The sequence below is a fragment of the Agelaius phoeniceus genome, chromosome Z (assembly GCF_051311805.1).
Source record: "Agelaius phoeniceus isolate bAgePho1 chromosome Z, bAgePho1.hap1, whole genome shotgun sequence".
Lineage (NCBI taxonomy): Eukaryota > Metazoa > Chordata > Aves > Passeriformes > Icteridae > Agelaius > Agelaius phoeniceus.
Window position 1 is genome coordinate 48806056 of NC_135303.1, and position 25590 is coordinate 48831645.

At 42.0% G+C, this 25590-nt stretch overlaps 1 protein-coding gene across 2 annotated transcripts in view; it reads left to right on the plus strand.

Annotated features, from left to right (window-relative positions):
• The window catches only part of LOC129133157 (neuronal acetylcholine receptor subunit alpha-7-like), a 64444-nt gene that overhangs the window by 22828 nt on the left and 16026 nt on the right, over positions 1-25590 (plus strand). For both annotated transcript variants that reach the window (XM_077171676.1, XM_077171677.1), the window contains exons 3-8: positions 12738-12782; positions 14450-14559; positions 16872-16951; positions 18183-18350; positions 20019-20213; positions 21500-21586. In XM_077171676.1, coding sequence (XP_077027791.1) covers positions 12738-12782; positions 14450-14559; positions 16872-16951; positions 18183-18350; positions 20019-20213; positions 21500-21586 — 685 coding nt within the window. The remainder of the gene's footprint in view (positions 1-12737; positions 12783-14449; positions 14560-16871; positions 16952-18182; positions 18351-20018; positions 20214-21499; positions 21587-25590) is intronic.

Consider the following 25590-nt stretch of genomic DNA (forward strand, 5'->3'; position numbering starts at 1 on the left):
TACTGTGCACTGTGCTGAATGAGTCTGCCCTGAGATGAGCTTAGAAATACATAAAAGTAAAACCTGGAGGCACAGCCCTCTAATTGTCTTGACTGCAACATGCTTTTACAGAATTGGAGATTTGACCCACGGAAAATTTTAACATAATAATCCAAATCCTTTTTTTCATCATGAAGAGGATTCTGTATGACAAACCATGATATATATAGACAGGATTTGTTTCATCTACATGAGAAAAACAAGCAATTTTGACCATCTTCACCCTGTCAGCAGAGCAAACAGGTGAACACACTAGTGCTCTTATCTTCATCCTGCCTTTTCCATGAACAGTATTTGGAGCTGGTTTCTGATACACTGTCACTGTTATGGAGGGAATGAGGAATAGAGAGAGAGATGTGGAAATATTTGTGCAGTCATAAAGCAATTTAACAGAAGCCTCAAATATTTAAGCTTTTTAAAGCTCTCACAATCTTTCTGAAAATGTGTAGTATGCCAGGTGCTCTCCTTGGAGAGGCAAGCAGGACCCGGAAGGTGTAGCCCCCCAGCATCACAACATGCAAGTGGCAAGTCCAGTCAGCTGTGGTATTCCTGGAGGCAGGCAGGAGCCACTCAGATAGTGTATGCGTCTTTCTATTTTGAAATGCTACCAATTGCATTGAACTGGAAGAGAGAGGAAGTCTGTACTGTCAACCAAAGGCCTCTACATGAATGAAAGAGCAAAGATTTCCTGCAGCTAATTTCAAGTAAATTTCAGCAAGCAATTCTAGGTTTAGCAGAGGTGTCTCAGCTCCAAAGATCTTCCTTCAGTCCTTTATTTCATTTTGGCATTTTCTTTCAACCTTATTTGAAGGTTGTGGGTACTAAAGGGGCATAGGGCTGTAAATGTACATTTTCAAAGTCAAGAGAAGTTACATAAAACAATTTTCAACTGTGTTTTACAGTTGAAACCCAACCTTTCAGGAAATTAATATTTTTTAAAAGTACTTTACCTACATTAGGTCAATGTCTATTATAAGAAATGAAGTTCCAGTGTTCCCTTTTGGTTGTCCACAATAGGAAATAGGTATGCTAGATGTTCATACCTTTCAGAAATGAAGCTTTTTTCGCTACACCTTTGTACCAAGTCCATACGCTAGATGTTAATCTGTTTTAATCAGAACCTGTTCCAGGCTTGTGGTCTTGCAAACTGCACCCAAAGCGTTTTAAAAAACACCCAGACTTACCTGAAATTTTTAGCTTGGATGATGTGAAAAGGTGCCTGTCTCCTCAGTGCAGGACAAAAAATCACTTGGCAGTTGAATCCCTATACTGAAAATGTCATTGTGGCATCAACAAGTGGCTAAACCAACCAGCCTGAAAGTGCACAAAACACTGATCCCCTGAGTCCTTAAATCAGGAATCAATGCAGAAATATGCCAGCAACAAGCACTGTACTTGTAAGCCCCTCATCCTCCACTGCTGGCTGGACAGATGGCAGTGGAGGATGAGCCCCTCTGTCTGCTCCAGCTGCTGAAGTAAATGTCTGTTTAAAAGGAGGCTTGTTATAACCACAACGATGTAAAGAGAAGCAGTCAAGCTACAAGGAAGAGGTAACCTCTGTCAGCTAAGACACCATGAGGCAAACCAAGTGGCTATCTCTGTTCAGATGGGAGTCTGGAGTGAGTAGACTCTGCCTTCTCAGCTGTTCTGCTTGGTGGAAGACAAAGCAGATGGTGCATAGGTCTTCACTTGGGGAAGAGGAAAGACAGCATCACAGTTTTGGCAATGATGTATGCATTAACAAAGGGAAAACCTGCTCTTTTTGAGGACTTGTGTGTCTGGTGTGGTCCACTGCTGTAAAAGAGCAGGGTGCTAGGCAGAGCCCCACCATGAGGGCACTTTTTACATCATACTCCCTGGGAAAAAAACCACTCCATGCTCAGGGAAGTGTCATGTGCCAAGACATACTACAGCATTGCTGAACTCACTGAGATACTTTGCAAGCAGTCAGTGCAATGGGCATGAGACAGCGGACCCTGTTCTGGTTTCCCTGCAGGAGAAAACAATGTGAAGAAGATGGAAACAAATCTGTTTCATTGTTGCATGGAAATGAGAAGGGGTCTGCCACTGATACTCAAAGAACCTTGTGCCTTACCCATGCCAAGCCCTGGCATCACATCTAAAGCACTTCTATCTGGGACAGGCTCCATCACATGCCTCCATAAGTCTGTTTCCTACACATACTGTATTAAAATCTAATGAATCCTAAATTCAATTTCTGCTGACAGACTGCTGAGAACAGCATTGGTGACAATCTAGTTGCACACTGCTACACAGAGAGAAAAGACTGCTCTGAGATCTCTGTGGTTTTCCAAGCAGTAGTACAAGTAACTACTTAAAATCTCACCTCCTCTTCTTAAAACCCATCAAAGAAAATGTCAAAGCATGACTGCTTTGGATTATGTTTTCTGCTTATTTGTGCATGTATTTGCCTACACAGGATATGTATGGTTTTTAGGATTCAAAGCTAGCCATCGTACTCAAAGCTGAGAAGAACATGTTATCTACTTGTCGCAGTTGGGATAGACAAATGCAAATGAAGACTTTGGGGTTTGGACTTTTTCCCAAAATTACATTTATTCGTAACTACAGCCATGACAGGCCCATTACATTCAGGAAACAAGTGACCAGAAAGAGGGACAGTTACAGCCCCTGTTTAACAGCAAGGTTCAGTTCAGTTTGCCTTGTCCTCTGTGGGAAAGGACAGCTTCATTCTGAGCTGTCTCATGTATACCATTTCTGAGGGTCACTTTTGTTTGGAGCTTGACGTCCAGGCACTCCCTGTGCATCAGGAGGGCATTGGCTGGTGATCTCTCTCACAGACCACTGTCAGACACTGCCAAGCTCTGCAAACCCAAGCAAGGGTAGACATCCAAGAGTACTTGGACCAAAAATTGTCATCTTATTTTGTTTGAGAGTCCAGTCAGTTGGTGAGGGTAGAGTAATAAAGAAATGAGGCATGGCATTTTCTGCAGCAGAGGAAATGCAAGCGCTTCCTTTTGGCACAATGTGAAAGGAAGCTGCTAGGTGAAAACTATTTGTCATCATGAATGATTGTTTTCATTTCTCACATTGGCGTCTGCAGGAGACCTTATCTGAAGGGGTGTATATGTGGTTGCGCTGTTAAATTATTAAAAAAAAACCCAAACATCTGTTGATGTCCCTGCATATGGTGGAGTTCTGTAGTACTTTTCTCCTCCTGTGTCTGGAAAAATTTATTATGGACTGTTTTGATTCAGTTGCACAGCGTGTAAAATGATTGTGCATCCTAGGGACTGCAGGGTTATCTCAAACCTCATGGTTGGGATATCACAAGGTTGCAACCAATCTCACTTATAAACTACAGAGTTGTTGCCATGGTGTATCAAAGCTCTCCACATTTTTGGAAAGCAGCAAGACAAGGTAATGTAGGTGTTTAGCAGAATGATAAAAACAAAGATTCACTTTGGATTTTTTTCCTGAAAACAGGGTCTGAGCCTTGCTGTTCAGAGAAGACAAGAGAAAAGATCCTCACATACTTCACCAAGTGCTCAGATGCAGTCACTATCACTATAAGCATCATACTAGCTTAGCAGCATAGATATTTTTGCCTTCTGTACCCAGACCTTATCAAAATGTTGGATTCAAACTTAAGCTTCCACTGGTTTCCTCTAAATCAAAGAATATAACCCTGAAGGAGTTGGAAGTTTTTTTTGGGTTGGTTTGTGTGGTGTTTTTAGAAAGAGTTTGGTAAGAGACCAACTTTTAAATGCAGGCATCTGTTGACATTGAAGCTGCCTTCACCAGCCTGCTCATTTCTCAGGTGATCTGCTCATCAAATAATAGGACTGTTGATCTCAGTCCCCAGGAGCTCAGACCTTTTTGCTGAGGAGATCTCTATTGAGTGAGAGTTGCCAGAACTAGAGGCTGCCTGTAAATATACTGTGCCAGAAGTTAGAGGTGAGAAGGCAGGATGGGATGCTATGCTTGGCCCTGGGGTGCATCCTGTCTGACACAGCTCTCCTACTGTTGGGTTTTTTACAAAATTTCTGTCAGATCTGAATGTGTTTAGCAGCTGATATCCTTGTTTTTAAATTATTTTGTTTCATAAGCTTTCTAGGGCTGGTTCTGCAGGTGTATTGAAAGGCCAGAAAGTTCAAGGTTTATTTTCTAGCTCTAATTCACCTCTTCCTTGCTAAACTGACCTTACAGCATCTAGGTCATTCCCTCCCACCTTTCATTCTAGCATTCTCACACATACAAAAATCTATGCTGGGTGTTATGCAGTAAACCCAGATCAACATACAAGCAATTCAAGGAAACAAATAAAAATATGCAGTTCACATAAGCACCTATTCATTTGTTATTCCCAATATAGTATCAGTATTTACTAGATTAAACTATAATCCCTGTAGTACATCCCGTACAAATCTTTTACAGATAGATATCTTCAACTATGTGAGCTTGACCGTTCAACTGACTCTTTCAGCCCTTCCAGATTAAAGCATCTTTTTTTTCTTTCCTAATAATGCCTTTGTATTTATTTTGGGCTTCCTGCATAGCTTTTGTGAGCAATGTTTACTCTGTATCTCCTTGAAAGACCTACTCTACCAAACCACATATATTTCTGGAAAGTTTTTGTCACTCTTATCTTGCAGGAGACAATTCAATGAGACCAGAACAGCAAGGCTGATGCAAAATGGTGCAACTGAGAAGAAAAACAGACTGGACACCATCATAAAAGCTGAAAATCAATTTGTGACCAAGAGCATTAAAATTCCAGACAGAAAAATTACAGAAAGGATTCTAGACCAACAGATTCATTGGAGTTAAATCCCAAAATCTCTCTCTTGGTCATAGAACTCACTTAGTGTGACCAATTTTCAACTCCAGGAAGAAAAAATAAAATTCCTCCCCATTAGCATGGGAGGATATTGAAAATTGGAAAATTCAAGGCTAATTGAGCAATGAATTATTATTTTGGCTGTCCCCTATGTGCCAGACATTATCAAAATGCCAGTCTCACTAAACCAGTTAAACATACAACATCTGAATTTGCTAGCACAATGAAATTAAGCACCATGGGTAGTATGGCTTCCTGACTATTACTACCTGCACATGCCTGCATGAAACATTATGATGGAATTTTAATTACCTGAACTTTACTGGCATCTTTTTATTTAGTATGACTTCTGCCTTGCTCAGCTCAGAGTGGAGGTAGCTCACTTAGTGATAAGAAATGCCATGGTTTGTTTTCTCTCAGCATGGTTCCCCAAGCTGTACATAGTGGCAGTGGCTCTAACAAAAGAAAGGCTGATTTGCTTCTGAGATTTTTGGTTGTGGTCATCCAGCTTGGGCATTTAATGATAATTAAGCAATTTTCTGTCTGACTGGTGAAAAGACTGTACTCTGTTGTTTGTAGATGTAGGAATTTAGATCTTGAGCTCATGTATATTCCTTAATTTTGGGTAACTAATCTGAGGCATCAAAGATTTGCAGTAAAACAGTTAAGCCAGAGCTGTTGGGGTGGCCTTGAACCTAGTAATTCTTAGTTTCTCTGAGTTCTCTGAGGGTAACTCCTGAGAGACAATGAGTTCAGTTCATGAGTAAAAATCTTTCCTCCCATTTTCTATCCCTAATCACAGGCTTTAAGAGCTCACTTGAGTTTTGGAACATACCTATATTCCCTTATTTTTTGCTGTGCTGTCACACCAGCATGGAAATATAGAAAGAAAAAACACAGGGAAACTTGCATTAGATTGATTGTGAGTCTCGGATAAGTACTCAGGGTTGGCTTTCTCACCAATTCTTCTGCTGTTTTCCTTGTGATTTCAAATGCTGAAAAGGGCAATTAATAATTAATATCCTAGAATAAAGATTGTGTCTAATCCTGTTTGTTTGAAGCACCTGCCAACTGTGCACAAAATACATGGAGGCTATTTCAGGAGGAGGTATTCACCCTGGAGAATATAAAAACCACCTACATGCTGTGTGTGGGTATTTTGGGATTTTAATGGTGGACTGACAGCTTTTGTATGGTGACATAACACCCTTTCCCCCAGGAACTAAGCAGGTATGTCAGTTTATCCAAGCAGTTAGAGAGCAGCACTGTGCTGGAAGGCCATGTGAGGCCCTCTGACCCAGCTTCCAGGGCTTCCATGAGAATTATCTTTGAAATAGAGGGACAAAGCTGGTGGCTTCACTTTTCCCAGGATGTCAGAGAGCTCTGGAGCAGGGAGTCCTGCAATTTGCAGGTCTTTGTGGAGGAACTTGAAATCAAACAGTCTCAAGCCCAGTGAGGCTACATTGTGTCACAATTCACAGGAGTGAAAGAAATCAGTTCCCTGATCTTCAGGGTAAATTAGTTCCTAAGTCAAGTACCCACAGCCCCAGGCAGTGGTTGGAAGTCATTTCGCATGTGCAGAGCAAGAACAAGACTGCCTTTTTTCACCACAATGGAAATTGGAATGTTGGAAGATGCTGAGGGGTAAGGAAAGTAGGACACAAATCAAGTAGGCTTGGGAGACTCTCACCAGTTGTGCCAGTGAATGAGAGAGCAGCCTACTCTGATGCCCTGACTGGCAACAGAAGCTGGCATTTCTTCCCTTATTTCTTACTTCTACTCTCAGCTTTGGGGAATGTGTGTGTTTAGTACTTGCTGCAGTGGCTTTTGTATCCAGGCCTTTGCATTTCACATCCATGTCTGGTTGGTCTCTGACATACAGGGAGTCAAGGCTTTCACAAGGAAAACCTCTTGAGGACTTTTGATAACCATCCATTACACAGCCTAAGGAATATGGCTGGCATCCATGTGTTTGCAGGCTTCTCTGGGACAGTCCCTCTTTCAATGCTGTGCTTCTCCAAGTACAGGGTTCTCTTAAACTCTCCACTGTCACCACAAGCGATTGCTCCTGGCTCAGGGGCTTGTAAGGGGAGGAGTATAATCTGACAGGGGCCAAAACCTCCAATATGTAAAGTTCCTGTCTCAAAAGCAAGTGAATAGATTCTGCTGAAAGCAGCAGATAGAGATGCAATGGTAGTCCCCCAAACTGGGGGGAGAAGAATGCGGGTGGTTAAAGATAGTGGGACCACACAGCCTACACAGCGTACTACACTGCCTTTGTAGTAGCTGCTACACAGTGGACAGAACAAAGGCAGATTGCACTTCTTGTTTACAGTGAAAGAACACATTCCTCTACAAGACAGGAGGGAACCAATAAAGGCATGACTTCAAGGAGAAGCCAGTGGCATCAGATGGGAGTGTGATTCAAGATGAAAAAACACTTATTTGACATCACTTTCAGCCATTCATAGGAGGAAATCCTGAGCAACAAAGATATCCAGCTATGAGCAGTTGCCCAGATGTATCTTCATCTTGATGGGCAACAAAATACTCAGCAGCTGTTTGTTCTTTTGCTATTTCTTTGTATTTTGTATTTCTCCCTAGTCCTTCACCTTAACTCTGGACCCTCCTGTCTGATTTCCATCTTCCTCCTGAGGGTGCTTTTTTTTTTTAAAGAGATTGAGATGAAGTACTTAAACTTAAGTTATCCCTACCTAGTGGATGTTGCCATGACAAGGTTTATTTCAGCTTCTTAATGAGAGGCCTGAAATAAAAAGGCCGTCCAGCAATACTTACTTGAATGTTGCCAGGGCAACCTAGGCACTCCTCAAAATTACTCACTCTGTGAGCCTTCAACCATTCAATGCATTTGAGTTTTAGATAATCAGCTGAAAATTGTGGGTAGATTGGTGGTTCAGCAATGGAAAGGAGTGCCTGTACAGTTGTAGATTGAGCATACAAGCATTTGAAAGCTTGATCAATTCCTTTGGATATTTTTAATAGGATCCTACTCAAAGATCAGTGTCTCTGCTAACAAAACTTTACAAGTCTCCATGTCAATGTTTTCATGTCACTTGACTGTTTCACTTCTCATCTTCAGATATTCAGGTATAAAAACAGTGGGAAAAAAATTTTAATTACATGAAGTAGTACCTAAGTAGTCACACATGACCATTGAGAGTTACCTGTTCAATTAGGGACTTTTCTGATCATTGTCTTGAAATAATTCAGTGGCTGATTCAACTCCCACTTCTGTGGCTCTGTGAGAGGGCAAGAATTAATGACTCCTGCTGATCAAGTGGTAACAAATGCCTTGCTGCATAGATGACGTGTAATCATATGATGTGACTACTGAACCAGGAAGGGCTTTGAGTTTTTTGTCCAGGTGATGTGACCCAAGTAGTTATGTGGCTAAGGGCAGTTATATTTTATTTAGGTGTTGACCTGGCAAAGGAGCATCTGTTGACAGTCAGTGGTGCACAATGTAGGCAGATGTACATACATTGTAAGCTTTGAATTTAGGGCAGGGAAAAGAAAACCAAACTAAAACATTCACATGTCACAGCATGTGCACCAGAACAAACCAAACTGTCACTTTACATGGGTCAAAGGTGGCTGTAGGAATAAGCAGATATCCAAGGCAGAGGATTAACTGGAGTAAGGCTAGAGATAGAAAGGGGAGAAAATGACCCAGATAAATACAGGAAGGATTTAGAGAACAAGTGTTGCACTCACTTGTGACCACAGCTTTTCTGGCATTTTTAAATACTAGAAGCAAAATTATTTGTCTGAGCTGAACATTTGCGAACCAGGAGAACTGCCAGAGCAATGATGGAACTCTGAGAGCTGATCATTTTCAGCCTCACCCAGAATCTTTGCAGGACTGCTTTCAATGCTTTGCTGCAAAAAAAGATGGGAGCTGAGAGCTGGCCCAATGCAGAGGGAAGGTCATTCCCAAGGCTGACAGTGTCAAGGCGGGAATCTTGAGCACAAAAAGCAGTCTGAGAGATTATTCAAGTTTTCTCCTGGGAGGTAAGGCATCCTCTCAACTAAACTTTAAACCCCTCTGCGTAAACCAGTGACACAGAATGAGGGAACTTCCTCCAGCACTTCCCAAGCTCAATAATTACCTTTTAATTTCTGCAAAGCTAAGTGACCAGTGATCTCCTGAGACAGACTTCGTCCACTTATTTGTTTGTGCGTGTCTGTGTAACAGAAAGATACAGTCCCTTCTGTGCTAAGGTATTTTAGGGGTGCATACAGCACACAGATCATGATGAAGATGGCAGGAGCTGTAATTCTTCTGCAGCTCTGGAAAGGCAAGACAATCAGCCTACTGCACAGGCCAAAGTATTTGCTTACAGAATGCAAAGCTACCACAAAGATGGAAAGCTCCACAGACACCTCAGCTCTAAAATGCTTCCTGTAACAGAGGGTGAACTCAGACTCAAGGTTCCCATGGCCCTCCTCTCCTTGGCAACCCCAGAAGGCACTTTTTCCTTGGTTCCTCAGGGAAAGGACTTAGCAGGAGTCCTTTCAGGACTTAGTCCAGAAAGGACTTAGCAGGAGAGCTACACCCAGACAAATGCCTGGCCAGTGTGAAGTCAGCTTTGCTGCTTCTGTAAACCAGGCACTTCTGGAAAACTCAGATCCTTGTTTGAAAAATGTTCTATTCTGTCATGCAACGAGAAGGACCCATCAGGCTGCATCTGTTGACCAGCATATCATGCTGGTCATGTCATGTTGACCAGCATATGTAAGCATTTTCTCTGTTTTGCCAAAATGTCAGATGCCATTTAAAAGCTCAGCAGCCTGAAGGCAAGGATGGGAATAGTCTCTGAATGGCCAAGAAAACATCCTGAAGTGACTTTTTTGTTTCACCCGAGCTAAGAGAAACATAAGCAGCCCAAAGCCCTTGTTAGACCTTCTGGTTTTACTGCTATCTAAACACCAGACAAGGAAGACCATCATTGCTCTCTAGATAAGCATTTGAGAACTCAAAACTGTAAGTTTTCTGTTGACTACAAAACATATCTAAGCACAGTAGCCCTGTGAAAAAGCAGGCAAGCAGACCCAAGACAGTAAATTTAACGCTACATGGAATACCTGACTGAAGAATTGTTTGGAGTCAAAGCTGATTATCCAGGTCATTAGTATTTGACACACAGATAAACAGGTAAGGACAACTGTTTTGTGAAATACAGAAGTCAGCCTGAGATATCTTCCTTTGCAAGCTGTCGAGTATAAACTTACTGTGCCAGAAAAAAATTAGTTTCCTTGTAAATCAGAGCCACTTATGAAAGGCTCCTGATGGAAGGCATCTGTACATGATGGAAACCCCCAGCCTCACAGATGTACGTTGGACTTTAATGCATTCCTGTGAGGTTTACACAGGTAGATGACAAAATGGGGAATGTCCCTTCTTCCCCTTCCCTGTAGGTTTCAGTGTAGATCGGGAAAATACTTAGTTTTGTACAGCAATGGCATTGGCTGATTGTTGCTGACCAGATTCTTAATCATGTTGTTCAAGCTCTTTTAACAGTACACAGAAAGTCTTTGTTAGGAGGACATGTGCAGCGTACAAGTATAAAGCAGTCTTTGGCTAAGAGCACAAAATATTGTTAGTACTTGATGTGCAATTCAGATGACCATCATGCTTGCCAGCCCTACAGGACACCTCAGGAGTCACTGGTGGCCAGGAATGCATCAATCAGATGGGCTGGTGGTTAGCCTCTGAGGATCCCTGAGACACAACCTTTGTGTTTCTGGGTTGCTTTCATTTCCCAGGTCAGTGGACACAGATAGCTCTGATGACTCTATCGATTACCAGCTCTGGGGTTATTCTTTACTTTAGAATTTTATTTTTCAAGATGGTGTTTGAATCCTCCAGCATCTAAAAAACTTGTCTCAACAAGCCCAGTCCTTCTCTTATTTTTCTGCAGATTTTCTTACAATTGCTTCAACCACAGCAACCAAGGGAACAAAAGGGGGTGCAGAAGGACCAGGCCTCTGGAGGTGGGTTGTACTTTGCATATAGAGAGGAGTACATTTGCTGGAACAGCAAAGAGGAGAAAGGGAAATGTGTGATCAGCGTAACAATATAAAATCACATCTGATTTTTGTGTGGCATCTCACTGCAGCAGAAGAAGTGTAGTAAGGTCTCAAGGGGACTCAAGAAGAGATACTGTGATAGACAGTTTTATGTGGATCATTATGGCAAAGATATGGCCATAAAGATATGGCATTATGGCCTGTTTCCTGTCTGAAATTTACCTTTCCTGGTAAAAAGAAGCCTGGCTGCAGAGCCTAACTCTGGTCAGAGTGCCAAATCAGGAATCCTCCAGAAGTTGATGTTACAGCTGGACTCCTTGCTGGAGTACTTCTGTAATAGTCAATGATGTCTCCCTTTCTAGGTTGTTGTATTTCTGGAGCTCCAACAACCCAGATGTAAAAAGAGGAGATGATGCTACAGACAAGGTTCATGCTATAAATTCAGCAGTACCACTGGTCCAGTGCCTGCTGTGCTGGGGAATCGGTAATTAGGAGACTTCTCAGGGCAGTTCTCCTTCATGCCTTAGTCTAGGAATCTGCAGTTCCTGCATGGGACACAGAAGAGGTAACTCCAGAGGACACACAGATGACCAGACACACCTAGGGTTGCAGTGAGATGTTGCAGTTTGATTTTGAGCAGCCCTTCCATAACATTTCTGGGAAAGTTTCTTTGCATATGTACTGTGAGGGTGGCCAGGAGGGGAGGAGGGAGGAAAGGCAGAATGAATGTAGCTTGAGGTGGGCAGACTGGTATTTTTCCAAAGTGAAGAAGGCAGTTTAGGTTTTTCTACCTTGTTAGAGAGTAAGTACTGCAATAAGGACATGACCAGAGAGGGCATGCATGTCCAGGGAGCTCTCTGTATGGTTTAAATGCCTGCCAAGCAGCTTGCAATTGCAATGTCTCCCACCTGAGACACTGCAGACAACCACATAAGCTTCCTAGGGCATAGACACACACAGGGACAGCTGGGCATACAGTGAGCCAGGCCCCCTGAGCAGCACAGCCTCAGCTCCTGGGAAGTGCAGGGCATGGCTGCTGTGGTGTTTGGGAACCTGTGTATCTGCATCATAGTGACTCGGCAGCCCTGCTTCTCCACCCCCACGGTGCAGGGTCCTGGACCTGCCGAGTAAGTGAAGAAAGCCGGGCACCTTGTGACTCTCCACAGAACTTGGGCACCAACTGGGTGGTGAGAACATCTTTGTTTCTGTTATAAGAGATTCTTCCACGTGGCCTCTGCATGCAGGAATGAACCTGCAGACTCCTGCTCTGTGAAGGTGTTGTGTGAGCTCCCTCTCATGCAGCATTTGTGTCCTTTTAGCCAAGTGATAGCTTCTGCCTAAGGCCAGCCCTTTCTTTCCTTTAGCCAGAGCTAACTTACATAGCAATGACACTTGAAAAGAACACTTCTGGCATTATTTCACCATTACTTTGCAGTGGCAGCAAACACAACATAAAATCTCTCCAGCTATGCCATGTAGTGTGGTTCTGAAAAACATCTTGTTTTGAGCAGGTAGCTAGAAGGTAAAACTTGGTAGGGAGTTCATCCCCAGGAAAAGAAGAGAAATCATCTATTACTTTCCTTTCTCTTGTTGATCAGTTATGATAAATACAGGGAGTCTGTAGGTGTAAAGGATAAGAAAAAGAGCCACTATTGTCTGGGCCAAATAGTGGTGTTCCAGTGAGCTCACAATCTACTCCATGGAGTTTGGTTTATGTATTCCAAAAGTGTGGATTCTCTAAAAGACACAGAAACTCGTCCATCTCTAATCAAACTGTTTCATCCCTTTTTTTTTCCTTGTCTTTTCTTCTCTCTTTTGTTCAAAGGATGAGAAGAATCAGGTGTTGATCACCAATGCTTGGCTGCAGATGGTGAGTAAACTCTGTTAGTAAAGAAACTAATTGAAAACAACTGAATGTGATTTCTTAGCAGAAAAGCAAGACTGCTATCTTATAGATTATGTATAATGCAATACAGGCATTTTGAGTCCTTTAAAATTTCCCTAGTACTCCTTTTAGAATTGAAAATTAAATTCTGGAGACTACACTAATCCTTTGGACAGACCTGTTGACCTTTTGAGCATGGAAACCAACTGCATTGTTTTGCCAGTGGATGTAGTGATCTAGTAACAAAGAGTCCAGAGTTAGAGTCCCATCATAGCTGAGAAAAGTATCTTCAAGGGGGTCAAGGCCCTCTCCATAACCAGTGATGGAGACTTATGAGCAACCAAACACCCAGTAAAACAGGCACCTGCACTTACCACTTCTTGGAAATCTCCCCCTCTGCCTGAGACTGGGAGCCAGGGCATCTGTCCTTGAACACAGAAGGGGTCACATGCAGACTACTCATAGGGGGTGGTGGGTAGTCCAGGGACCACAGAGGGCACAGTGCTGCTTTGCTGCTGGCAGCACGCAGGCAGCTCTCTGGGATACTGCTTTCCCTCATGCTTTACAAACCTCTTACATAAACATTCCTCCTCCCTCCTCTGCAACCTGCTCCAGCTGAGGATTCACCTGCATGCTCACACAGAATGAGCAAAACTGACCTTCACTAAGGAAAGGGACCTCCTTTACAGGACGGAATTTCCCATCAGGTCTGCCTGGCTGCCTATGGTGAGGGATACAGTGTTTTCTTATGCTGCATAAACAGATCTCCTTAAGGGCTTGTGGTCAGGAAGGAAGCAGTTCTTAAAGTTCTTAAACCAATGGGAGACTTGAATGATTAAACTAATTCCACTTTGATTTTCACAGCCAAACACTATCTCATATTAATATGTTCAGCTGAGCAGGCTGTTTCTTCCTCAGCTGCCTGCTGGGATTTGCAGCAGAAATGAGCATTTTTATATTGCAAAAACTAACCAAAACAAACCTATATGACTACAGGGTTATTAGGTCAGAGCCTGTAGGCGTCCTGCCCTTTGCAGAGATGTTCCACAGGTTCAGATGTTCCACAGAGATATTTCACTGATTAAGGTTTCCCTTGCAAGCCTCCCACTGAGCTTCATCGTAAGTCAGAAGGTTCCTCCCAAAAGCTGTTCCTGCACCTTTCTCGAATTAACTGTGTTGAGGTTGAGGAGATGGGATCAGAAGCAGTCCCTTGGCACGTAAAGTTCACTTGCCTACCTCTCATAGCAAGGTGGTTAGTAAAAGAGCCACCCAACCTTTGTAACAGATTAAATCATTTCCACCCAATGAGGAGACTCAGACCATGGTCCACCTACCACTAACCATCTCAAAAACCACTTTACTTCAGAACCAGCAGACCTCATGGAGGTGACTACTGCCAGTGGATCTGCCAGCCATCCAGCAAAGGTTTGGCATGCCTGGTCACAAGATGAAGAGCTAAGCACTGTCTTCAGTAGTCGCACTGTTATTTCCTCTATATATGCCAGCCTTTCTTAATAATTAAAACCGAGAATTAACTATTATCATACTGAGACTATTGCTATTGGCAAAATCTATTCTATTCCCATAATATTACAAAGAACTTAGAAGACTTTAAAAAGCTCATATAACCTGATGTATGTGTTTGTCAACAGTCCTGGGTTGATGTTTACTTGTCTTGGGATCAATACGAATACCCAGGAGTGCAGAACTTGCGATTTCCTGCCGACCAGATTTGGGTACCAGACATTCTTCTGTATAACAGGTAAGCAAGATGTGAAATGGCTGGTAGGAGACTAGAAGTAAGTGCAGAAAATCAGCTATGCTTCACTGATACTATGGGCCTTTTGCCCTCTATGAATTTGGCCTTATCCTTAAATAGTAACAGAAACAAGCAAGCATCAGCTAACAGATTTTTCTAGTAGCCCATCTGATCTTCCTTGCTGTACTTCCGCAGATGTCTTCTTTAACTTTTTCTCTGTGAACACAGAGAGGAAACTATTACAGTCTCTTCAAAATTACTGCATCTGCAGTAGAGCTACTGTCCTATATGTGTCATGGTGTTTCTGATTGAAGTAAACAAATGGATTTTCATCTCATTTCCATTATCACATATTTTATAAACCTCTCCATCATTCTTTTTCTACTCTGAACATTCGCTAATCTCTTTTTCCTTCTACAGAGATGAATCTAGCTCTCTAGACAGCATTGCTGCAGTGTTGAATGAAGTGGAAGCTCTCTAGACAGCTGTTTCCTTAATGCTTTCCAGGAGAAGGGGATTTGGGGTTTCTCTAATAATATCTTAATTCTGGACTTATTTTTTTTTTATCTATTGCAAACCCCAGATGTTGTTGTTCAGCTCTGCTGTCTTACTAGATTTTCACTCTTATGTCTTTCTCTGACAGTTTTCAGGGTAATACTTTCTAATTACCCAGATTAAATTTCATTTTGTTAGTTTCCAGAGTTCACCATGATCTATATCCATTCCAAATCCTCACTACAAGATATCCAAAGGAGGCCTGGAGACACCTAGATTGTTTAAGTGCTTTTCTTTACCTCAGCTTTGCTTCTTACTGTCTCTTTATTCCTTTTCAGTCTCTAAAAAGGAGGCGTACAGCTTGGTCCATATTACTGTAGTTTATAAGAACATGCTGAAATTCAGATAGATACCAGCCTGTTCTTAGTAAGAAAAATAGATTGATTTGATGCAGTTGGCCCTTCACAAATCTATGCCATATGTTTCACCCCATTTTCTTTGAAGTTAGGCTGATGCCTGTAATTTCACCTTTAAAAGAAGTCAGAATTCTCTTTGATCTCCCCTAATTCACCATGCCCTTCCCTCTTCTCCACAAGCTCTCACAGATAATTTTTAATGCTTCAGAGGGTATTTCGGCCAGTCCTTTCAGTTCTCAAGAGTAAATTTCATCAGCTCTGCTGAGTAGAATCTCTCTTATCTACATTTCCTTAACCTGTTCATCCCCTGTTCTGCCATGGACTCCTGCCACTGTGTGAGAATGGGTTGCGAAGAGTGAGGCACACAGGGTGCAGGAAACTGCAGCTGGCTGCACCCTGTTGTTTTTTCCCTTCCTTTCCTCTTTTCCTTGTCCCTTTGTACTTATAAAACCCCTTTTTGTTGTCTTTTATGTCTTTGATAAATATCACTTGTTCTGGACTTAGGCTTTTCAGTGTCATCCCCTTTGTTTTGTATTGGGGACTGAAGACTCAAGACATGAATAAAAAGCAGATCAGAAGAGTAATGGAGGCTCTGAATTTTTAAAATCCGGTTGAAAGACAGGGTATGCAGGATAGTGTAGTCATGCAACACAGATCTGCACATAGCCAGTACAAGCAAGGCTCTACAAGCTAGGGGATCCCTCTGTGGCTAATCTCTTTCTAAAAGACCCTCTGGAACAAGCCCCCAGACCTGCTTCTTTGAAGAATCGTCCTTGTCTGGCTCATTACCCCTTTAATTATCTCAGAATTTTCGAATAGTAAAGAAATTCTTTATTCTTGGTCCCTCCTGCTGTTGGAGTTTCAATGAATCTCCTCCTTCAAGCTCCTAAAATAACTTCTCTCCAGTGGTTTCTTCGAATGCTAGAAGCAAACTCTTGTCCTCTCTGCATCTGGGGAGACTGCAGAGTTGTTATGTCAGGCCACCATTGCTGTTACTATGTATCTGTTACTACAGATATCTGGGTAAGATAACAGATAAGGTGGTTTATGTGGCGAGCTGGCTCATTTTGACAAGTGCCCTGGAAAGGACTCATTGTCCCAACTGTCCAGTTTTTGGATACAGCTAATGTGGCACTTTTGCTTCTTTTCCTTTTGCCTTTTTTCTGAGACATGCAACACTCTGCCTCTCACTTCTTTGAGGACATTGCAGCATGCAAGCAGCCTGCCGAGGTGCAGGCTGACAGTAACTACGAGGAACTGACATATTTATCAAGGGACACTTCACCCAGATGTAGGAACTTAATTCAGACAAAAGATTATTTTTATGTTGACAGTTACATCTTTACTTGCACATCAGCTTGCTTTTTCTTTATTTTTTTCTGTTTTGTTTATACTGTGTTACAGTGCAGATGAAAGATTTGATGCAACATTTCACACAAATGTGCTGGTGAACTACTCTGGATCCTGCCAATATATTCCTCCAGGTAGGGCACAGAGAGTATTTGTTTACTTTTAATCAAGTAATTTCAAGCAGGTTTCCTTCATGAATGAAACCAAGGGTGTTTAAACACCCTCTGTGGAAATTTGCAACCTAATGTTTGCAACCTTGGGATCTTTCTCACCCATATTAGACAGTCTAATAATGGGACAGACCCACTATGAAAATGTAAGTCCTTTATCAGTGGCATTTACACTTTATGAAGCAGTAAAATATTCCTCGAGCAGTTTGCTCAAAACATCCAGAGGTGCCCCTAAGGTGTCATCCAAAGTAAGGTGGTGTGCACTATGTCATCATGTTTCATGTGCACTCCAGCTAGGTCTCTGTTGTGTGGAGAGGTGTGTGTGCAGAGGTGACCCCAAGAGCAGCACTTCCTCAGCATTGAAACCCTTCTTGCCAGGCTGAGGCTAAAATCCAGGTTACAAGACAAACTGGGATTGGTCTCAGCCAGTGGGGCCCAAGTCTCAGTCTCTTTTAATTTGTGTTGCTGATTCCCTGCCTGTGTGTTCCAGCATCCAGGACTCACCTGTGAACAGAGAGGCTATTCTACAGTTGCTCACTGTGGTGGACAAAAAAATTCCTAAACTTTGTGTCATAGCATAACACTGTCTCCAAGCAGGTCGACAAGGCCCAGTAGGGATTAGCAATCATTCCCTGATGGCTGCTCCCCTGTTGTTCCCTACCCATTAGACCCCTTAAAGCATCCCAGAACATGAACTAGACACATCCAGAGTTAAAATCAAGGCTTGGTTACCACACAGATGATAAAGGCCATCACCAAGCAAGGTTTAGGAGAACAATGTATTTTCTAAGGGCTGTGGGTCTGAGGCATGGCCTGTCCAGGAACTCCTTTCACAGATCTGGTCACAGCGCAGTAAGTCCCTGGGGTGTACTCTTTGCTCCTGTCAGACCAAGCAACACTGCCTGCAATCTGCTAGGGCCAGCTGGCACTGGGAAACAGGCTGGGCTGCTCCTGGATGGCCACAGTGTCCCAGGCAACCTACCTCAAGGATGCAGTGAGAGAGATCTTCACTGGTGGAGGAAGGGAGGTTATTCCGCTCATGGCAGCATCTTCCACCTGCAGTACTTGTTTGGTTACCCCAAGACTGTATCACACAGAATATTTGAAGAGGAACCTGGTTCACAATCAGAGACAGATAAAGGTAAGGTGGAATGCACCCTGCACATGCTTGATCATGACTGATTTCTATCTACAGGCATTTTGAAGAGCACATGTTACATTGATGTCCGCTGGTTCCCCTTTGATGTGCAGAAGTGTGATTTGAAGTTTGGCTCCTGGACTCACAGTGGCTGGTTGATTGACCTGCAGATGCTCGAGGCTGATATTTCCAACTACATCTCAAATGGAGAATGGGATTTAGTGGGTAAATTGGCAAATCTACAAATTTTCAATATTTTCAAAGGCAAACCTCAAATATATAGAAATTATCAATCAATTGGACATGGAATGCAGATATTAAAAATATAGATCTAAGAAGAAGCAAAGAAATAGGAAAAAAATCACATATCAGAGACAGCCTTTCAGCAATGTTCATTGAACTGTGTCTGAAAACACTGTGTTCTGAAGCAATTGCCTGCCACTGAGTACATAAATGAAAGCTACTAGTCCTGACACATCTGAGCAGTTTGTCAGTACGAAACTTGGATGTGTCTCTTGTAGGTGCATGGAACACTACTGTCACATTTACTCGAATACATCGGCAAAAATGATTGGTGTAAAAAGTATCTCAGCAACACTTTTACATAAAAGGATCTTTCTCACCCAGAAAAGCATCAAAATGTCTCCCAGTTCATAAAATGCCCAGATTAGTATGTCTCTCTTCTATGCTTTGGAAGGTACCTGTATTTTCAAAAGAATTTATGTCCAAAACTAGTCATTCAGAGAACTAGTAAGTTATTTTGAACTCATTTATGTAGCTGTAAGTCGCAAGCAATGTTACAGAAATTGATGGAACTTAGACAACTGCAAGGAGAGGTTACGAAAAATATGTTTATCTTCTGGTCTGGATATACAGACAAGGAAATAAGTGCCCTACCCCACTGCATGCAGTATTTTTACCATGCAGGGCATCTGAGAAATTATATTCAGTTTTATGAAAAGCCAGAAGACTCCATAGTGAAGTCCTCCTAAAGTCCAGCTATTTTAGGGCAATCCTCCCTTCCAGTCCTCCTTTACAGTGGGTATTTTTGTCCAATAACTTTGCATATCTGATTAAGAGTTTGTGGTTTATCTGCCTTCAACCCTGACTGGGGAGAACAAAACAGGGACTTATTTAGCTCATACAGCAAAAGCATTAAATAGCACCTCAGGCAAGCCATGGCTATATCCTTTAAAAAAACTTTCCTAAGCCTCTGCCAAAATGCACACATTGTCACATCATCTGTCATGTCCACAGAAACAAAAGAGAAGTGAGCAATTTTGGCATCAAAGATACAAGGTGCTGACTTCTTCCATCTCTCCTGACATTTCCAGTGCTCTTGCAGTCCCCATCATGGAGCATGTCAGGCAATCTGCTGCAGCAGGATCACCATGGGCAACCCTGCAGTACAGCTGTATTGGACAGCTAGGTCTCTTAACCTTCAGAGATATAACAGACTTTGAGCTTTACTTGGCATCCTTTTCGAAAAGTAAACCTGTCTGTTTTTCCTGACAAAAAAGGAGCAAAAATGTCTAGAGGATCACAGAATAGTAAGAAGCAGTGGCACTTGTCACCCAGAAAATCTGCTGCATGTGTTAGTGAATATCACATCAACAATATGTTACCACTCACAGAATGTAGGAAGGCAGAATGCACATTGTTGAGGTTGTGATGCTCAGGACTGTTTTGTTCTGGCTCAGATGAGCTTCATTAGCTAAGCTAGGTTTGAATAACTCAGAAGGCATGAAAGCAAACCCTAGAAAACACAGAAGGTGGACCAAGAATAGCAGAGTGACACACATTGGCTCATAAACCATCACTTCTTAGTCCAGTCCAGGGAGGTAACTGGGAGTCCTGCATCTCTCCCCACTGCTCTGATCATCCTGTCTGTAGGTGTCCCAGGGAAGAGGAATGAGATGTACTATGAATGCTGCAAAGAACCATACCCAGATGTGACGTACACGATCACCATGCGTCGACGCACCCTCTACTATGGCTTGAACTTACTCATTCCCTGTGTTCTCATATCTGGCTTAGCACTGCTTGTATTCCTTTTGCCAGCTGATTCTGGGGAGAAGATTTCTTTAGGTAAGTGCTAAAATATTAATTTGTTTTATAAGTGTCCTATAAAATAGGAAAATAAATACCTCATGCAGTATGTGGCTCGACAAAGAAAGATTTCACTAGAAGAGCAATAGAAGTACTTTTTTGGTTACAGGAGCAAGGATAACAGCTTTCTGTATGGCATTCACACATCCTGTGCTACATATAATATCTTGTGGCCTGGGAGGAAGCTGAACTTGTTGCTGGCACAGGCGGCAGTGATAATATTCTGTCATGCCTGTTGTTATGTACTTTAATACATCTCAATGCATTTCACAGCTCATTGACTCTTGACTCTCCTTTTCAGATGAAACATACTAGGAAGCAAAGAGTGGAAGAGCTGTGAACAGCAGCAGCTGGGCACTGGATTTTCACCTTAAAAATTAGCTCCCAAAACACCTAGTCATGTGTCCCCTGTGAACACAGCCATGGGAAGGGCTAAATGAGATTTACTGTTGTATGTGTTGATAAAACTGGGAAGGGTCTCCTTCCAAGAGGAGATAGGCAAGAGCTGTAAATACACCAGACTGGGCCAGCTGAGATCTTAAGAGTTAATTGTGCATGATTCTGTCTCAGGACAGAGACTTCTAAATCATATGAATTGTCCTCAGTGGGGCTTTTTTTGGTTAAAAAAAAAGGTATCTGAGCAGCCTGCCTTACAAGAAATAAAACACAGGCTATCAGGGGTACAATTGCTGTCTATGAAATAAAGGATGGGGATAAGGAAAAGAGTTATTTGAGCTGAAGTACAATGTTGACACAAAAATAGGAGCTAATGTTCATGCATTGACCTTTTGATTTCTCAGTATCAGGATGGTTAAGTTTAGCAACAGCCTTTCCACATAGAATAAAGAGCTTCTTTTAAAACAGACTGCATGTCTTTGAAGGATGTTATATAATATGTGATAGCAAAACCTAGGCTGCTGTCTGTGCAAAGCCCTTAACAAGCATTTGGGCTTTGTGCAATGTTATGGAAAACTGTAGTTCACCAGTTTTGCAAGCTTCGTTTCACTCAGCAAAAAAGATTTCTCCATTACTTTGACAGAAGCAAGGGTTTGTGTGTATTAGAGAAAGTGAAAAGAGAGCAGATAGAGTTGCATCTAAAAACACTCGCACTTTTTAGAAGTTCTAATCTTCATTGACAGACATGAAGTCATGGGTTTGCCTTAGCTGTATATCAGGACAATGCTATATTTAACAGCAAAGACATCAGAGGAGCAGCTGCAGAGTTCATTTACCTCATTCTTCCCAAATATGTTCACTCCCTCCAGGTATCACTGTCCTTCTTTCCCTGACTGTATTCATGCTGCTCGTGGCTGAGATCATGCCTGCAACTTCTGACTCTGTCCCACTAATAGGTAAGTTGATTTTCACTGCTTTGTACGTGGTGTGTGATACCTCTCAAGAACTATTCAAAGCCAATTTGAGGACTGACTCTTTGTTACTACAGTTTTGCATTCAGCAATGTCAGGAATGTCAACCTGGATTTCACCATGTGCATGTATGAAAAGGACCTACATGAGGTTACAGAAAGGCACTGGAAATAATAAATAAGCAGGTAACTGCAAGAATTGAGAGGACATAGACTCTACACTGCAGAAAATTAATTTTTCTTCTTCTGCATCACACCACCTCCCTGCAATTGCACAAATCCTTCCTGCCTTCCCTCTTCCCTCAATCTGAAGAGCAATTCAGGATACAGCAGTCATAATTCAAGTATATCATTGAAGCATTTTTAATGTGTACTGAAAACTATGGGGCAGATCATCATCTTGGGATTGTGGGCCAGACAGACATTGTTACAGCCTCTCTTTTTATAGGACTGCTCCTTTACCTTGGTTTCATGGGGCCTTATTGCAGGCTAGACAAAATAAACCTGTCCTATTTTACAAAGTAACAAATGAACACTACCTAAAAGACCTGTGAGTACAAACCATGACTAAAGTACATGTTCTAGTCAGCAGAAATGAACAAAATAGTCAACAATATATCTAGATGCTGATGTAAGATGCACCTCACTTTTGTATAATGAAAGCCTCAAAAAAGTTATACAATGACTAGGACAAAAAAAAAAACATTTACTCAGACAGCTTCAAGGTCTCTCTTCAAGGCTTTAAGACTAAGCCTGACTCGGAGGAAGGAGATAAGCACGCAACAGTAGGGACAATGGCACCCATAGGCAAGAGTTTCTGAAAGCCTCCAAAAAACTTACTCTTCTCAGTGAAAGTCAGCAGGCTTGGCTTGGCTTTGAGTCATACAGGAGCTTCCAAAAAACTAATAAAACCTCTTTCTGAGCATGTACCCAGGACACAATGGAGACAGACACAGTTCTAAGAGAAACTTGTGTGCAGGGAGGAGACACAAGCCATCTTGAACCACTGTTGACATAATTTTGCTGCGTATAATACAAAACAAACCCCATTTAGAATTTGTAAAGGGGTACACTTGCCTATGGCCAGTCCACTAGCTTTAACGTGAACAGTTTCTACTAATACAGTCTTCTATCACAGAAGGTAGGATTTGTACCGAGAAAAACTATGAATAATTATGTATTTTTATGGGCTTTGATGTTGCAATGACAGACAATTTCTGCTTATCAGAGAATTCCTAAAGTTGTTGTAAATGATATCTACTACTCTCATTCTCTGCAAATATTTTAATTTGCTATTGAAGACAATCATGTTGGTCAGACATGATTTATTTTTATTAAATTTTGGATGGCTGTTCCCATCCCCACCCCCTTCCTCAACTGTCCAGAAATGTTCCCTGAGGACTTGCTGCCTGATTTACCCAGGGAGTCAGAATGACAAAGCTCTTGTTCTCTGGACTGTCCTTTTGAGAGGTGGATGCAACATCTATCTTTCTCCATCTCCTTGGTCTTGCAATGATCCCATTAGGATTCCTAATGATCCCATGGATTTGGGCATGTTCAGATCTCACAATCAATCCATGAGTCCTTCCTTACCTACTGCTGGTTGTGTTCCTCATCCTTGAACCATCTCTAAACACAGAGACATCAGAGACCTTGATGATGCAAACTAAGGCAAAGTACACACTTTTGTGCCTTGACCTTATCACTGTTCACTGTCACTGAATCATCCCCTCCTTTCAGCAGCAAGTCCATGTTTGCCTTGTTTAGCTGTTTGTGTGGTCTTTGTGTAGTGATGGAAACTCTTCCTGTTGTCTTTGATTCCCACACCAGCTTCAATTAATGAGTTTTAACATTTCTGACACCAACCATAATGAACAAAAAAATGCTTCCAAATTTTCATTTTGTAGCCCCTCTCTGCTTCCCTTATCTCTTCTGCACTGAAGCCCTACCATGAGTTCACAGTTTGGCCACACTTCTCTACTGGTGTGCTTACTATTTCTTGCATTTGGAGGCACTATGCTTTAAACTCTTGCGGTTTTTCTGTGTTGCTTTATCTTTCAGAGCATTCCCTGGTGGGATCCCAGCTACTAGTTCCCCAAAATGACAAGTCTGTTCACCTGAAGTCCAAGGTCTATGCTTTTCTGTTCTTAGTCCTCACTCAATTAATGGTCCTGAGCTTCACTATTTCACAATAACTCCAGCCTAGGTTGCCACTGATTATTGGGTTCCCCAACAATTCTTCATTGCTAGTGAAGCACAATGTGCACCACCCCTGGTTGTACATTATATATGTGCTGCCTTTTCAGCAGTCATCAGGGTAGATCAAGCCCCTGGTGGCAATGAGGGTTTGTGAGACAGAGGTTTCCATGAGTTGTTTTAAGAAGTCCCCATGTCCACTGTCTTGGGATGGTCTATTATGCACTCCCACAACAGAATCGCTCCTTTTAGCCTCTTCACTGAAGCTGATCCACAAGTTCTCCAGCAACTCTCATCCATCCAGACAGAAGCCCCTCACACCCAAGTGGCTCCTTCATATAACTTCTTTTCCTGATGAGCTTCTGGTAGTGAGAAATGTCCCTCAACATCTCAGTTTTCCAGTAACATTATTTTTTCACAACTATGTGCAGAGTTTCAGTTGATCCTGCATATTCCCCAGACTTAATGCATTTTCTCACTCTGGAGGTGAGATCTTCCACCTTGTTTCACAATTCTTGAGGTCTTTCTTGCTCTGACTACCCAAAACTATTTTTTTCCACCCTTGTCTGCTACTTCTGCATTTACATGTGGGTTGTTACCTCCCTTCCACAGTATTTCTAGTTTAAAATCCTGCCTTTATCTTCTTGCTCCACTCCAAATTTGCAGGGAGACTGCTTATCCATTTGGCTTCTGCACCCAAACAGCTCTTTTCCAGTAAGTGCTCAAAGCTGGATTGTGCACTTTTACATTACCTTGAGTCCTGAAAACCTTATCCTTACTCTAAGAAAGTGACGTAGCATCCTTTCCTCACAGTGGTCTTACAGGTGATCTCACAGAGAATATTTTAGCTGCTGAATAGAATATGCCAGGTCATGCTCATAGTTTTTCAATTTCTCAGTGTGATCTCTAGTTCAGTTAAAATCCTCAGAATTAATACGAGGAAAAGGAGTATATTTGGAAAGCTTGTTCCAGTTTTGAAGAATCAGCATGATTAGCAGCAGGTTTCAGGAATAAACAAGTCTTCTAAAGCATATGGTTTGTGAAGGATGCAGATAATTTGATCTTGAAGTAGAAAGATCCCATGCTGTTCTGCTGAAGAGTCACTGTTATTGGTCTTCATGCATTGGGGTGCAGAGATACTTTGAAAACGAGACTCCACATGCTTTAAAAATCTGCATTATATTTTTAAGACCTGAGTTTTTAGAAACAAACATGCATCCATACCTCTCTGGATCTGCCTGCACCCTCACAGCCTTTGCTATTTCAAAGCCACTAATGCCTAACATGCTGTGCTTTGTTCTCCTTCTGACCTTGGCTTTTACTACTGAACTCTAATAATATGGAAAAATATCACAGCTGCTATTGGAGTGTCTTTATTGAGGTAGCAAAGGAGAACTGGTCTAATATGACACCAAGAAAACTACTAGCTTTTGTGATCTGGAACATATTTACAGAGTAATGTGGAAATCATAAGTTAGTTCCTCTTAGTTGAGGGGAACTTCAAATTAAACAAACAAAGCACCTATCAGGTTAAATAATCAGAAGGATGCAAGTGGGACAAGACAGCTGCGTTTTTGTACCTTTGCAAAATGGGTCACCCCTTCCTTGGTACGTGTTCTGCATTCTCTGTCTGTTTATAAAGCTACCCAAAGCAGACACTCTCTTACTCTACATATCCAATTTCCCCAGACGAGAGATTCCCATTTCTCAGCAGCCTACCAACTATCATGTTAATATATGTTAAAACAGGTCAACTTCTTTTTCTGTAAAGAGCAAGTGACAAGACTTGACCTA